Here is a 16,754-nt window from a genome sequence, read left to right as displayed (position 1 = left end):
AAAGTCTCCACCTGCCTCCTAGCGGGCCCTCCTCCAGGACGCATCCTTCAGCCAGGGGACCATCCTAAGTCCCATGGCTGCCCTGCCCTGCTCTAGCGTCCAGTGGGCCCCTGCATGCGGGCCAAAGCCCCACTCTTTAATGAGGCCCCCAAGGCCTTAGGGGCCTGGCCTACCCCCTCCCAGCTCTTCCACAGTGGCATTTTACTGCTCCTCTAAACCGTCATGCTGGTGTACAGCTCTCTCCAGCTCCCAAGCCTCCAATACGGTTTTCTCCCCGCCCTGACAACTCAAACTCAAAAATGCCCCTTCCTGCTATCCTCTGGCCTCCAGAGAGCCATGAAAGCAGGGCTACTGCCGCCACCACCACCACCAATATTAACAGCTCTCATGAAGTGTGCAATAGGTGCTCAGCATTGATCTGAATGCTATACGTGTACTAACTCACTCATCACAACTTGATAAGATAAGCTTACTTGACTGCACAGATAAGGAAACTGAGGCTAAGTCCCTGTCCAAGGACCTACCTGGCCCCACTGGGATTTGAACCTGGGCAGGGGCTCTTTATCCTTACCTCCTACTGCACACGTTTGTAAAGGGAGAGGGATGGGTGGATGAATGGATCCGCCTGGTAAATGGGGTTTTAGTGCTAAGCAGAGTTGGGGAAGAAACACAGAAACACGAAGGTGACAAGACCATCCCCAAAGCATAAACGCTTTCTTCCCAGACACGACCCCAGTTAGATCTCGACTGCTCTGGTCAGGCCAGCATCTTCCCGCCAGGAACAAGCTACATGCCAGCAGTGTCCAGCCTCCCCATGGCCATAGGGCCTTTGTGTGTGCTCTGAGAAGCGGCAACTCTGTTGCCCCCTGGCCTGGCCAGCAGGCTGGCATAGGCAAGTGCCCACCACTCCAAGTGCAGACTCTTCCTTCCGCCCACATACCCTGTCTCAGGTCTGCCAGACCCGGGGCTCTGAAGCCAAAGGACAGAGCTGGCTGCCCAGAGTGGAAACCTGGACAGAGGGTGATGCTACCCACCAGCAGAGCAGCCAGTAGACTTGGCACAGCAAACCCCAGGACTTGCTGGCATCTGTTCCAACAGAACAGGTGAGCCCATTGGACTAAGCAAAGGCTAGCAGGGTGAATGCGGGAGAAAAGAAACACAGGTGAAAACTCCGTTGCTATATACTAAGCTGCCAACGGCAGGGACAAGAGACAGAGGCAAACCCCAGGACTTGCTGGCATCTGTTCCAACAGAACAGGTGAGCCCATTGGACTAAGCAAAGGCTAGCAGGGTGAATGCGGGAGAAAACAAACACAGGTGAAAACTCCGTTGCTATATACTAAGCTGCCAACGGCAGGGACAAGAGACAGACCCTTATCCTGGGCAATTTAACCACATCCAGAACTGAGGATCATAAAAAGGTAAAAAAAAAAAAATTTTTTTAAAAAGATGCCCTTAAATTAAACTTCTCCCTTATTCAATTGCCCCAACCTTCCGCCTTCACTGTCTGCCCCACCGACCTCCCAGAACATCCTGGACCTTACCTGTTTTGTTCCCGTGAGCATTTCTCACTATTCGAATAGCCACTGGTTTCAGGGGGGCTAGGAATTCCAGAACATTCTTCTGTAAAAAGAAAAAACAGGGCTGGCCCTTTAGGTCAGTTGGTTAGAGCATGGCCTTGTAACACCAAGGTCAAGGGTTCGGATCCCCATACAGGCCAGCTGCCAAAAAAACAACAAAAAAAAGAAGGAACATTTTTCCCCTTTATCAATCCAATAATAAAAGTACAACCCAATAAAGTGACCGGAGGCAAATTCTGAAACAGTTTACTCCTTTCCTTTAAATTGTACACATTTTTCCTCCAACATAAAATATAATTACCTTGGAAAAAATCAAACAACATTGGAGAAGAGGTGAATAATATAAAAATAAACTATTAATGTCATCCTCAATATTTTAAGGCATTGTTTTTCATCTTTTTTTCCTAAGTACCTTTTTTATACACTTGGGGTTAAATCTGGCTTTTTACACTTCTCATTAAAGCACGAACACTTTTCCATGTCATTTCATGGTAATAAACTTAAAAAAATTATATTGTAGATGGTCCCTCATTTTCTTAACTATTCCCCTACTTTGTAAATGTACATGATTCTTTTTCTTTTAAACACTCATGAAGGCATACAAGACATGTCCATGATTTAAACATTTTAAAAAATGCACAAACACACAGAGTATGAAATTTTAGCAAACACTAAAAATTACAAACAAGAAAACAAAAATGAGCCATAATTCCAATGACCAGATCACTCTTGTTGACTTTTTAAAAAAATAAAAGTAGTGAAACCATTTCCATTTGTATACTAGGTTAAGTCCTTTACAGGCCCTGGCACCGAAAAGACTGTAACGGCCAGGCAACCATACATAATTAAAGATCAAATAACTACTAAATAATGGAAGCTCAACAAAGTTCTGAATTTTTCACATTAACACTTCATATTTTCAAATTACCAAATTCTTTCAAAATAACTTTTTCCCTCTTTAGTTGTCCACTGGGAAATCCAGCACACTAGGTAATATGTGTATACATTTCCTTTTGATGGGGAAAAAAGAATCTGCCCACACTGTTCCATACTTTGCATCTTTCCCTTGATCTTCCCTACTGTACATTCTTTTTCATGACACACTATATCCACTGTTTCAATGTGCCACAGTGTTGTTGCCCCAGGGTTTGTCAACCTCAGCACTGCTGACACTCAGGGCCTGATCATTCTTGTTGTGGGGGGCTGTCCTGTGTACTGCAGGATGTTTACCTGCATCCTCGACCTCTGCTCACTAAATGCCAGTAACAACCTCCCCAAACACAGCTGTGACAACCCCAAATGTCTCCAAACACTACCATGTTCCTGCTGGAGGGCAAATCATCCCCAGTTGAGAACTACAGATATATCCACTTCCCTAGTGATGGAGCTGAAAGGTTTCATCCAGTTTTTTGTTTTTATAAAAAAAAGTGATATAAATTAACACATTAAATTGTAAATAAAATAGTAACAAAAGAACACTGCAATGAACATTCTTGCATTCAAATCTTGGTGTACCTGGGTGATTCACCTGTAGTGCAAATTCCTAGCAAGGTAATAGATCGATCAAAGGCATGGATATTCTTAATTTTGACTGACACTTCCACATTGGCAAAAGGCTGCACCAACAGTGTATAAAAGTATTTATTATCAAATGTTAAAATTTTTTGCCAATTTGGCATGTAAAAAATGTAATCTTCCAGTTTTTATTTTTATTTTATTTTTTAATAATTATGAGTGAAGGGCCGGCCCGGTGGCGCACTGGATAGTGCGCCGCTTGGGAAGCGCGGCGGCACTCCCGTCCGAGGGTTCGGATCCCTCTTCTGCTTCTATAACTATGGATGAAGGAAGCTAGCTTACTCCTTTTATTTTCTTAATGTCAGATAATGCTGCTTATAAACAGTGCTGCTCATCTTACTCTGGTAACTGCTCCCCATTTGGAATTTAGAGTTCTCGCTACTCCCCCCATCTGGTGGTTGTGTTGTTGATTTCGCCTCTGGCTGAGCAGATTGTACCTTAGATCTGGCTAGTCTTAAGGCTGCAGGGATTGTTTAAGGGATTAGTATCACCCATCTGAGCCAATGTGACAAGATGGTACTTGTTGAGATTCTTGGGACAGAGATAAGTGTTATTTTCCCACTAGTTTTGAACTCAACAGGATGTATACTAAGCATACTGACATTTTTGCATCATGTGGAAAGATGCAATCTAAGAACGGAGTCAACAGAGAGAAAATGGACTAAGAGAGAAAACAGGTCTTGCATTAAATCAGGCCAAAAGTCAGGCCAAACTGCTACTGGACTTTTTAGTTACATGAGCTAATAAATCCACTTTTTGGTTAAAACAATTTGGATCAAGTTTTCTTTCATGTATAACTCCAAAGAGTCTACTTATTTAACCCACCTCAAAAGTACTGTTGAGAGGATTAAATAAAATAAGACATGTAAAACACTAACTTCAGTGACTGGATCAAAGTATAATAATAATAATAATAATAATAATTATGAGTGAATTCAAGCATCTGTGCTGGCCATTTGCTGGTTTTTTTCTTGGATGACCTCCTATGCTTTGTTCATTTTTCTATTAGGTCACATGCCCTTTTAAAAAAATCTATCCATAAATTAAAGAAATTAGATTTTTGTCTGTTGTTTGTTACAAATGTCTGTGGTATGTCTTTTGACTTTATGACATTTGTTGCCTTACAGAAGTTCTCATCGATATGTAGTCAATTAGTCTGTCTTTTTCTTTATGGCTGCCAAGTTTTGCAAATTGATTAGAAAGGCATTTTTCATTCCAAGGTTATTAATAACCCATACATAATCCTACAACTTTTATCGTCTCATTTTTTGAAGCTTAAATCCTTCATGCATCTGAAATCTTTCTTGCTATGACGAGTAAGGCAGTGGTCCCTCTGTTTTTTCTTCACTAAAGTTAACTGCTCTCCCGTTACTATTCACCAATAATCACCCCTCTCTTCACTGACATGAATAACCCCCATTATCCTAAACTAAATTCCTATATATACATTTGAATCTGTTCCTGGATTCTGTTGTGTTTCTTTTAACCTGTCAACTCCTTTACCTGAAGCAAAATATTTTAATTACTGTAATTTCAGAATATTTTTCAGGGTCTTTTAGGAAGAGTCTTCCTTTGCAGGCAATTTTGTCATTGTGTGAACATAAGAGTGTACCTACACTAACTTAAATGGTATAGCCTACTACACACCTAGGCTCTATGGTATAATCTATGGCTCCTACGTGAGTAATCCATTGTGCTGCGACTTTACAATGGCTACGATATCACCAGCAGATAGGAATTTTTTGGCTCCATTAGTCTTATGGGAACACCATCATATACATGATCTTTAAACATCATTACGTGGCACATGACACACGGATTAAACTGAGATGCCATTTTTGCATGTCATATTCATAAAGGTCAAACCATTAATAATAACCAGGGTCGAGGGAAAGGGACACTCTCGCACTCTGCTAAAGGGAGTATAAATTAACAACACTTCCAGAGGGCAACTGATGCTCCATGTCAAAACCTTAAAAATGGACTGGTTGGTTAGCTCAGTCGGTTAGAGTGCAGCTTTGTAACACCATAGTCAAGGGCTTGGTTCCCCTTACAGGCCAGCCACCACAAAAAAAAAAAAAAAAACCCAAAAAAAAACCACTCCTGTTTCTTGACCCTGAGATCTTATTTATCAGCCTGTTTGTCCCCCACTTTCTTCTAGTTCATGTCCTCAGCTGATCCTAATGCCCCTATACATCAAAGGCCCCTGGCATCCCCACTCTCATCTCCTGCTCCCATTGGGGCTCCTTACCCTTGTCCTCAGTAGAACGTACCTCTGTGACACTGAATGGGGCTCCCCGCAGCTTCACAGTGTGAGGGGTGGTGGGTTCCTTCTGGTTCACTGGTTTCTCTGTCTGAATGATGGCAAAGAACAAACAGAAATGGCCACAGTGAGTTCCCTAGTACAGCTGCAGGAGGCAGCAGACCAGGACATCTCAGTGCTGGAGGAAGTGCCACAGCAGGGGGAGGTGGGGAATGCTGGCAAGGATCCGTGCCTGCTGTGGATGGAGAGTCTGGCCAGCGTGGAGGTGGGAGCTGCCAAGCCTCCATTTGCATCCCTGAGATGAGGGCTGTGATCAGAGCCCAGCAAGCTACGGGCAGGCTAACAGGAGGCCTGGGCTACAAGGAAGGCCACAGGGAATGGGAAGGAGCCCTGAAGCACAGTGATGTTCACTCCCGCTCATGTAGGGCTTCCTCTGTGCCAGATACCACGCCAAGCACTCTGCAGATGCCACTGTCCTAGTGAATCTTTAAAACAGTCCCATAGGGACTACAGGCTCAGGATCTTTTCCTGTAATTCTGGAGTCCAAAGACCTCCGAAAAACCTAAGCTTTTGGTAAGTCATTTGGCATCAAAACCTGCCCGACTTGAACTCATTTCCCAGCAAAGCTTACTCTGAGCTGATGTGAGCCAATTTACAGCTTCTACAAGCATACTTCAAAAACTTTGTGGAAAAATAGAATTAAAATACCCATCTTTTCATGAACTTTTGAAGACCCCTTGTATTTATCGCATGTGCACACGTGATCATTTCTGGTTTCACTGCAGAAATATTAATGTGCTTGATTATGGGGTGCTATCCCAGGCCTTGCTGGAGGTATGATGTCACGTAAGATTATCTTCCTGAAATCTGAAAGTTTCTGAATTCCAGCATATACTTAGGCACAGGCGGTTCAGAAACCAACAGCAGGGACCGGTGCACCATGAACGCCATTTCACAGATAAGGATTAGAGGCTTGTGGAGGTGAAGTATCCTACCCAATATCCAACAGCTATTAAAATTGGAGCTGGGACTTAAACCCTTAATTCTCTGATTTTTCCATACTCTACCACCTCTCCGAAATAAACATTTTTTGGACAAAAGGCAGAGTGTGGTCATTAGCAGGGGTGGAAAATGAAAGGAGGGAGAAAGAAGAGGAAAGGGTAAAGAAAGAAGGGGCATGAAGTCTCCCTTCATCTCATATGAACCTAAAAGAAGGGCAGGGGAAGAGGCCTCGCAGGGAGATGGAATGGGGACCCACACAATGTGTCATGCTGCCCTGTCTAGCAAGCAGAGAGAGCTCTCAGGTAAGAGACGAAGTGGCTGCTCTCGAGGATGGTACCCACATTTATAATCTAGACTTCAGAGCTGGGCAGACCTGGGTCCGTGTCCTGACCCCCCTTCCCAGCCATGACCTTGGGCAAGTCACTTCCTTTCTCTTGTCCTCAGTTTCCTCACATGGAACCAGAATACTTGCCCCACAACACTGTGATGAGATTCAATGACATGGTGGGTCCGGTCCCCAGCACGTAGTAAGCGCTCAGTTAATCTTATCTGTGGGTATCAATGATCGACTCACTCACATCTGCCTACCTTTTTAAAACACAAAGGTATGACAAGCTCATAGCCATCATCTGGCTCATTCACACCCCACGACTTCAGCAGGCAAGCAGTCTCTCCAGGTTAGTAACAGGAGATGAACGCAGAGAGAAGTGCTTGCCAGGGTCACAGAGCAAGCAAGCGGTGACAGAGACGTGAAAGCAAGTCTGTAGACTGCAGGCTGCTTCCTCTATGTTACCCCCCCCTCACAAAGGGGCTGCAGGGACCATGGGCAATCACAGGGGTGGAATGAGAGAAGTGCTTGCCAGGGTCACAGAGCAAGCAAGCGGTGACAGAGACGTGAAAGCAAGTCTGTAGACTGCAGGCTGCTTGCTCTATGTTACCCCCCCCTCACAAAGGGGCTGCAGGGACCATGGGCAATCACAGGGGTGGAACTCCTCCCCCTGTGCCTCCTGGATACATACGCACCTGGGCTTGGGCACTGGGTGGTCTCTTATTCCCAGATGGGGCCCTGTGCTCCTGGCCGCACCCCCTGCTCTGTCTCTCCTGTGGGGCTGGGGCAGCGGAGGAAGCCTCTTCCTCAGCCTCACTCCCTTTGTCGCAGTTCACTGCTTCGTCTTCGCTCTCCTCCTCCTCCTCCTCTGAGGAAGAGGACAACTCGGCCTTCACCATCTTGGATTTCAGGTAATCCATGTCTGACAGCTCCTTCTGCACAGCTGTCTTTGGTTCAAGGCCATCCTCCTCTGGAAAAACAGGGAGGCTGGGATCAGCAACAGCTGGGTACAAACAAGAAACAAGGGGCAGTGTATGGCAGATGGTCCCCTCAGGGAGTGGCCAGAGGCGCCATGCCCACCACGACAGAGGCCCTATATCCAGCAGCCCCGATAAGTCCTCTGTAGAGCAGCATCAAATGGGGTGAGGCTACTGGTTTTGATATTATATGAGCCACATGACGAGAGCTGCGTGGCTCCCTGCTGCGTGGCTCCCTCTCCCTGCGTCTTGCCTGCCCCAATCCATCCTTTATGTTTCTAAGAGTATATATACAGGGTTTTCACTCTCTGCTTAACACCCTCCACTGGTTTCCAAATGCTCAAGGCGAAACCCAAATTCCTTCTCATCCAGGCGGGTGAGCTGACTGGCTTCCCCTTCCAGCTCCAGCTCCTCCAGCTCCTCCAGCTCCGGCCATCCTAACCAAGATGAGTCCCTCAGGCCCATGCATTCCCCTTGCCTCTGCGATGCTGTTCCCCTGCCTGAAGCCCCTTCCCTTCCCTCCCCTCCTGTGTCTCAAGTCCTGTGAGACCTTTGGATCTCAGCTTAGTACAGAAACTTTACCAGTCATAAAACTCACATTCTCTCACCTTTAAACCAACATCGACTCCTGATCATCCTGGAATGCAGCGCCCATCACTCTGTGCTGGGACTACTCTCTTACCATCCCCATCACGCCGTGAGCCCCTGAGGACAAGTGTTCACTCCCCTGCATCCTCAGTGAGGCCTTCCCTGACCACTCCCCTGTCCCCCTTCCCCATCTTCTCTCTGTAGCATGGTATAACATACCCAACAGTGCACTTATAGAGGGAGCTTGAGTGCAGTGTCTGGCACAGACGGCAGGCACAGCCCGGCACATGCTGGAGCATATGCAGGGGCACAGCACCTGCACAGCACACACCTGCCCTCACCTTCTGAGTCCTCCCCGGCTCCCTCCTCCTCACTCTCCTGCCCTGAATCAGAGTCGAAGTTCAGGTAGTCATTAGCTGGTTTGCTCTTCCCTTTCAAGGGCTCGGTGTCCAGGACATCATTTGCCCAAGTGGCTGCCTGTGTCCGCCTCTGGTGAACCGACAGGAACTCCTGGAACTCGGTATCTTCCTTCAGCTGGTGGTAACAGAGCAGGGGCAGCAGGGTCATGGGAAGAGGGAGGAAGAGGCAGAGAAGGCTCAGGCAGGGCTCAACCTTTCTAACTTGCAGGAGGGTCAGAGCATCCTCCAAGCTCACATGCCCCCATCTCTAACAGGCCCCGAGGGTCAGCTGGGTCAGGTGAGGAAGGAAGAGTGGACTCTTCACCAGACAAGACTAAGAAGCCACAGAGACATGGCAACGGGAGACGAGGGGCATGGCGCTCTGTTTGCCTGGGCCAGCGTCCACCCTCTCCCGCCTGCTGTCACCCTCCTTCTTGTTCAACAGGACACTCACCTTCTCCAGTTCACCTGCTACCTTTTTCTTCTTATTATCCTGAAAGCAGAAGGCACAGATGGTGAAGATTCACAGATGAAGGGAGAGGGAATGGAACTGCGTTTCCCCAGGAGGGCCCACCTTCAGCAACCATCCAAGAGTGAGTTTCACTCCCCTCCCAGGGAGTGACCACCCTGCTGACACTGGGCACAGGGGCTGGAGTGACCACCTACGTACTTTCTTAGTTTCCAGGGGAACAGAGTCTTTTGAAGGCTGCTTGGACTGGCTTGGTTTCTGGGCATGTTTGCTCCAGGCTCGGGGCTTTGTTGGGTCCCCAAATGCCTTGCAGAACTCCACCTGCGTGGGAAAGAGAAGGTGTTTTCACACCTGCCAGGCACTGGGTGTTGCCCTTCAGCATCTGGGAGCTACAGGTTTTTAAACAGGCCATTGCTGCTGGCTAGCTGAGCCAGCTGAAGCAAACTCCTTATCATCTCCTAGCTTTGGCTTTCTTCTCCTTAAAGTCTGTAACATCATATTACAACAGTCTATTATTACAAGGATACTTCAAAAAGTTCATGGAAAAACAGAATTAAAAGATAATATGAATCGTTCCATGAACTTTTTGAAGTAGCCGCATATGAGTCTATAGTAATAGTTACCATTTGCTGAGGAAATGCACATGCCAGGCACTGTCTTGTGCTCTCCAAGTTCTAACGTGCTGGGCCTCACAACAGAGCGAGGCAGGAGCTGTTACTCTCCTCACTTCACAAGTCAGGAAGCTGAAGCACAGAGAAGTGAAGTAGCTTGCCAGGGGCCCCCAGGCAGTGAGTGATAGAGTAGAGACTGGAACTCAGGGAGTCTCTGAACTCTGCAGCCCGATTCACTCAAAGGGAAGCTGAGAGGCTGGAATGACAGGACACAGACGAGTGCTCAGCCAGGGCCTGGCGCAGGGCAGTACAGGCCAGTGGCTTCCAGCATTACTCTGATTATGGTGAGGTGAGCTCCTCTGGCCCCAAAGAACAACTCTAGGGTAATGGGGAAAATAGGGTGACCATGGGGGACATGGAAGAGTGTTGAGTATCCAGCCCGAGCTGATGTACCTCTGTGGCCCTAACAACTCCGGAATGCACTCTGAGATGACCCTTGTGAGTGATGGCCCCACTAGGAGCCTGTGGTGGGCACCCCACCACAAGCCACTCCCAGCCACAGTCAAGGCCAACACTGGTCAGCCAACCACTGCCCCGCAGGGATGGGGCTGCCATTTGGTTACACCCCTTCTGGATGGACTTTCAAGTTTTATTCCTTCTGTAATAATGATGTGCTCATGGCAAAAAATTCAAACAAAAAAAAGAGATACAATAAATGTTATGAAAAAATTATTGTAATTCCTACCACCCAGAGACAGAAATTAATATTTTAGTAAAAATCCTGCCCTATGGCCCTTTATGCTTATATCACACACATATAGATCATCAAAGGACAGGGTTGTGCATACATCAGATCATGAGATGAACACCTGTCCATCATCTGCTGCTTCCTTCTCAACAAAGTGCGAGATGTATTACCAAGTCATTAAATGCACATCAGTGACCTGTATGGGATCTTTTCCTCCAGGAAGCTTTCCCGACTCTTCCCTGGCCAGGGTGGGGGCCTCTCTGTTCTCCCACCCCGGGACCGACAACACTGAACAAAAGCAATCCATTCACCTGTCATCCCCTGCCTTCCCATAGGCAGCTGGCTCCATGAGGACAGAAGCCAGGGTACCACATAGTTCTCTAAATTCCCAGCATGGAGTGGGAGCTCACTGAGTGCTTGCCAAATGGGTGAGTGAACAGACAATGTAGACCTGTGCTTCTCAAAGTGTGGTCCTTGGGCCAGCAGCACAGGCCATCACCTGAGAGCTCATCAGACATGCAAATTCTTGGGCCCCACTTCATGTTCTGAACCAGCAGCTCTGGGGATGGGCCCAGGAAACTGTTTTAACAAGCTCTCGGGTGATTCTTAGGCACAAGAAAGTGTGTGAACCAGTGAGGCAGACCAAGGACATCACAGTCTGAAGGGGGACAGTCTTTGGACCTGAGTGTTGAAAGATCAAGTGGCGTCACTTTCAACGAGCAGGCAGGGGCCAGGCTTCTGCTTACTCACTATGATCCGGGATGTGTCAATGAAACTCTTGTTGAAATGGTTCTGTGCCGTTTGGGCCTCCTCCTCGGACTTGAAGCCGATAAAGCCGAACTTGCGGAACTTGCCGTCTTTGGTGAACTTCAGGCTGCAGTCCGTGAGCGTGCCGAAGGCGGCAAACAGCTGCCTGAATCGCTCCTCCTTCATCTACAATGGAGAGGTGCAATGAGGAAGGCACTGGGGAGTCCCCAGAGTAAGGGGACAAAATAGGTCAGAAACTCAAGGTCACCGTATCCAGGGGTGACTTAAACAAGGAAGTGGCAGGGTGTACATTTCTAGTCAGACCAGGTTCCAGCTCTGACTCTAACACTTACGAGTTGTGTGGGCTTGACAAAGCCCCTTACCCACTTCACTGATGAGGAAATCAGGACTCATAATGGCTGTAAACATTATCTTCCTACCCTGTGAGGCTGTTACGAGGATAAGACCAATGACAAAAGCAGCTTATGGCTGCTACAACACAGTAGATATCGAATAAATGCTTGTCAGAATGAATGAATAAATGAACAAACATGGTACACTACATATGTTTGCTAAATGTGGTAGAGAGAATAATGGAGCCCCCCAAAAGATGTCCACATCCTAATCCCTGAGACCTGTGGATATGTTATATTACATAGAAAAAAGGGACTCTGAAGATGTGATTAAGGATCTTGAGATGAGGAGATTATCCTGGATTATCTAGGTGGACCCAACATAATCACAAGGGTCCTTGTAAGTGGGGGGGCGGGTGGGGGTGAGGGGGTGTGCATATGGGACCAGGTAAGAGAGAAGAGATGTAGTGGTGGTGGGAGGAGAGGGAGATGGAGATGGAGAGAGAGAGACTGGAAGATGATATGCTTCCGGCTTCAAAGGTGAGTCAGAGGAGAAGTGACGATGGAAGCAGAGAGAGCCTGGAAGATGCTATGCTAGTGGCTTTGAGGACAAAGGATATGGCCATGAGCCAAGGAAGGCAGGTGGTTTCCAGAACATGAAAAGGACAAAGGAACAGATTCTCCCCTAGTGCCTCCAGAAGGACTGCAGCCCTGCCAAGACCTTGATTTTAGGATTTCTGACCTCCAAAAATGTCAGATAAATTTGTATGGTTTAAGCCACTAAGTTTGAGGGTAGTTTGTTACAGTAGCAATAGAAAACTAACTCATTAATATTATTATAGTTTGGTCAAGAAGCTCCACATTATAGAAAACTGGTTCTTGGCTTCCCACCTTCCTCACTCCAGCCAGGCCACCCTCACAAATCAGTGAGTTTTCTAAGCAGATATTGGGAGATTTTTGTGTGTGGTAGTAGGGTTGAGGAGGCACTTGGCCCCACAAATGGCCAAAGCAAGCTTTTCAAATGCAAAAAGCTAGAGGCCTTGGCAGCCCAGTTGGAAGGAAGAAGACATTTTCTGAGGCAACTTCTTAATAACTCTGAATTCTAAAATCTCACTGTCACTCTATGAGTTAGGAATTTTTATCCATATTTCACAGAAGAGAAAATGGAACTCAGAAGATAAATGATCTGCCCAAGGTCAACAGAATCAAGGTTTGTGACTTAGCTCAGATGTATAAAAGACAGTGAATTCACGTTCCCATTACCTGGGAGAGACCTTACTCAAGTCTGATCCCATCAGTCCTCTGCCAAAAACCTTTGGGTGACTTTCTAGCACCAAAGGCTCAAGGACAGGCATCTACAGTAAAACACGAGATTCTTCATGATCTGGCTCTGGTCCCACTTTTGCCAAACTTCTCACAGCCTTCCATGCTTCTCACCTCTGAGGTTTTACCATGGACCTTCTCTAGGGTGACATCTTCCCAGACAGGTCCTGGCTCCTCATTCTCAGTTCAATCATCTCCTCTCCTCCAGGAAGCCTTTCCTAGATCCCTCATATGGGATCCCTCAGATTACTAACTTCCTCTTCCCTCCCACAGCACCCAGTTCATACTTCAATCCCTGTACCCTGCATCACAACGTTGTGGTGTCTGCCTCCTCTGCTAGTCTGCAAGCTCCATAAAAGTGGGAACGATGTCAGCAACATCACAAGTACTGTACACTACTAAATGTTTATTTGATGAAGAATAAGACAAGTGAATGCAATCATGCTAAGAGAGGCAGTATGAGGTAAGTGGTCAAAAATGCAAATTCTAGAACCAGATTTTTCAATTCAATCCCTGCCCCATGAATTACCACCTGTGTGTGACCTCAGGCAAATCATTTTACCTTGCTGCACTTTAGTTTCTTCACCTTTAAAATGGGCATAATAATAGAACCTATTTCACAAGGTTATGAGTGAGATTAAATAAGTTACTTTACCTAAAAGCACCTGGAACAGTGCCTGGCACAGAGTAAACTCTCAAAGTGTTAGTTACTACCATTATTGTTTTTGCTAATAATTCTTTCGTCCATCAGACAAGACAAACAATGGTAGAGTGTCAGCCACATTAGGAAACACAACAAAACTGGTCGGGAGGGAAAGGAAGGGTGGCCATGCTAAAATCCTCATCCAACGAAGTGAGGCATAAAGAGACACTGTCTAAAACTGATGGATGGATCAATGATAGATATTTTTAAAGTATACTATTTAGAGTGAATGATGGAAGAATTAAAAACAATAATACTACAGAGATTGGAGGGGAGAAGCAGACGATCTAAGTTCCTCATCTTTCATAGTGAGGACTCAGCAGATAGTCACTGGGATAAACAGGTCAAGAAAAGTGAGGCATAAAGAGACACTGTCTAAAACTGATGGATGGATCAATGATAGACATTTTTAAAGTATACTATTTAGAGTGAATGATGGAAGAATTAAAAACAATAATACTACAGAGATTGGAGGGGAGAAGCAGACGATCTAAGTTCCTCATCTTTCATAGTGAGGACTCAGCAGATAGTCACTGGGATAAACAGGTCAAGAAATGGAGAGAACACAATATTTGAATATACAGAGATGCATATGAGGAGACCTAGGTACAAACCAATGAAGATGGGTACTCCTGGAGATGGAGGGTGGGATTGAGTAAAGACTTTGCTTCTCATTTTATACTCTACTATACCTGCTTGAATTTTTAAAACCGTGTATCATAGGTCCCTACCACCTGATGAAGAAGAAAAAAAAAAAAAAATGAGGAAAGTAAAAATTCACAACAATGAAACAGAAATGGCTTTGTATTCTCTAAGGAGATTCCCAAGAGGTAGAATGAAGAGTACAGATGACATTTTCATATCATCCAAATGGCTCATTTTGTATTTTGGGAATACGCTACAGGCCACACCAGTGGTGTGGGGGCTCTCCATCCAAGAAAAGTTATAATGAAATGGGAAGGATGATCCACTCCAGTACACTGCATCCAATCGTCTATTTCTTCACTCATTTATCCAGTATGTTTTAATTGAATGCTTACCATGTGCCAGATTCTGTGCTGGGCTCTAGGGAGACAGAAAAGTATGACTGGGTCACCCCTTCCCCACTTACTGGATAAATGGTGTCAACCCCTTCACGCCCACTCAGTATTCCTAACTGCCCTAAAGACAGGAACGGGTACTGGAACGCAGGTCCTCAGACTAATACTCCCATATGCCTCCCCGACAGTCTCCGGAATGGAAGAGGATTAGGAGGGGTCTTCAAAACGTTCATGGAAAGACTCGTATTTTTTTTTTTTTTTTAAGATGACCGGTAAGGGGATCTTAACCCTTGACTTGGTGTTGTCAGCACCACGCTCACCCAGTGAGCGAACCGGCCATCCCTATATGGGATCCGAACCCGGGGCCTTGGTGTTATCAGCACCGCACTCTCCCAAGTGAGCCACGGGCCGGCCCAGAAAGACTCGTATTTTTTAATCGTATTTTCCCACAAACCTTTTGAAACACCCTCGTATTAATGTCTGACCTAGTCACGGATCAACAAAAACGAACAAACGTGATCGGTCGAGAGAAGTCGGAGCAAGGCACTCCACTCAAAGTGGAGGTTGTCCCCTCCCTGGGAAAAGAGATGTCGGGTTGGGAATCAGGTACCCACCAGCCGGCCACGCAACCTTAAGCGGTCACTATTCCTCTTTTCCCAGCGGTTAAACGTGGATAAACCCAGGATCCTGCCCCCTTTAGATTCTAATCCGCCCCAAGTCCCGCCCCAGAGCGAATATCGCTCAATGCTCTCAGCCACCTCTTCCCCACTCCTCAGCTCCAGGCTGATTTCATTTTCAGATTTTCAAGGCCTGGCTCTGCACTCACCCCATTCGGGAGGTTCTTCACGATCAGTCGCGACATGGCGCACGGTCCCCACTGTTTTGATTTTAGCACGACTGGACAGCGTCTTCCACCAACAACTTTCACGTTGCCACTTAGGGCGCCGCCATTTTTGGCAAGCCGGAACGAAGTCACGTGGCCGAGGCGTAAGGCTGCCCCATCCGGAAGTAGGCGTGGCCAAACCAGAGTTGCCCAAGGAAGTCACAGCAGCCAAGGGGCGGGCCAGAGCTTGCATTCTGCGCAGGCGCTGGCTCTTTGGCGGACCGCCAGTTCCTAACCATGGGCGGGGGGTTGCGCGGGGTTAGCGCAGTGCTGAGGGCTACGCAGTCGCGGCTATCGTTTTTCTCGTCCGTTTCCTATTTTATTATAGACAGCCTTGAGAATACAGACAGGACTGGGGACTCTTGCCTCCCTTTTACAGATGAAGAAATAGGCTTAGAGAGGCTGCCAGGCACCAGGAATCAATTATTGAGCATTTTGTGTAAATTATTAGAATGTGCATATTGGAAATGAACACCCCCATTTTGCAGTCGGGTAAACTGGGAACCAGACTAATAAAGCAAATCTCTCAAAGTCGTATTAGGTAGAAAATCCGGGATTTGAACTGGGGGCTGCTTAGGCCCCGGCAATGAGGGCCTATGCCTTCACCTTCATCCCCACAGTATTATGCCGCAGTTCCTGCTGAGTTTTGAAATCCCGGCCCACCAGCCTGTTAGCTAAGAGATCTTGGCCAAACTAGCCTCTGTGAGCCTTTTGTAAAGTGGAGATGATTCTGTATTGTCCTATTGTTCTTACAGATGATTCTGTAAGAACGTAAAGCGCCTGGGATATTACCTTCCTACTGCTCTGAGTATTTTCGGTACCCACTGTTAGATGGGGGCGTGTCTTATGAAAGAGCCCGTTTCCTTTCCTGAATGACCTACTTCCTTACTGTTCAGGCACTTACAGTTCTACAGTTCCTCAGCTGCTCTGGACTTCTTCCCAAGCTTTTGCAATTTCTTTCACCTGAAAGACACTCATCCTGCCATCTGTTTTTTGGTTGTTGTTAACAGCTTTATTGAGATGTAATTCACATGGTATGCAATTCACTCCCTTAAAGTGTGCAATTCAGTGGTTCTTAGTATATCTACAGAGTTGTGCAACCATCACCACAATCAATGTTAGAACATTTTCATCACCCGCTAAAGAAACCTTGGACCCTTTAGCTG

At 46.5% G+C, this 16,754-nt stretch overlaps 1 protein-coding gene across 1 annotated transcript in view; it reads right to left on the bottom strand.

The window, feature by feature from the left end:
• Positions 1-15,583, bottom strand: part of RBM19 (RNA binding motif protein 19) — a 150,142-nt gene extending 134,559 nt beyond the window's left edge. The window contains exons 1-8 of the mRNA XM_008577257.1: positions 15,532-15,583; positions 11,290-11,472; positions 9,382-9,501; positions 9,166-9,204; positions 8,655-8,847; positions 7,444-7,718; positions 5,429-5,509; positions 1,545-1,623 (exon numbers count right to left, since the gene is read on the bottom strand). Of these exons, the coding sequence (XP_008575479.1) occupies positions 1,545-1,623; positions 5,429-5,509; positions 7,444-7,718; positions 8,655-8,847; positions 9,166-9,204; positions 9,382-9,501; positions 11,290-11,472; positions 15,532-15,567 (1,006 nt within the window). The 5' untranslated portion in view covers positions 15,568-15,583. The remainder of the gene's footprint in view (positions 1-1,544; positions 1,624-5,428; positions 5,510-7,443; positions 7,719-8,654; positions 8,848-9,165; positions 9,205-9,381; positions 9,502-11,289; positions 11,473-15,531) is intronic.
• Between the last annotated feature and the right edge of the window lie 1,171 nt (positions 15,584-16,754).

The sequence above is a fragment of the Galeopterus variegatus genome, unplaced genomic scaffold (assembly GCF_000696425.1).
Source record: "Galeopterus variegatus unplaced genomic scaffold, G_variegatus-3.0.2 Scaffold1471, whole genome shotgun sequence".
Lineage (NCBI taxonomy): Eukaryota > Metazoa > Chordata > Mammalia > Dermoptera > Cynocephalidae > Galeopterus > Galeopterus variegatus.
The sequence above is the reverse complement of the archived record's forward strand: the minus strand, read 5'-3'. Positions and strand labels throughout refer to the sequence as shown.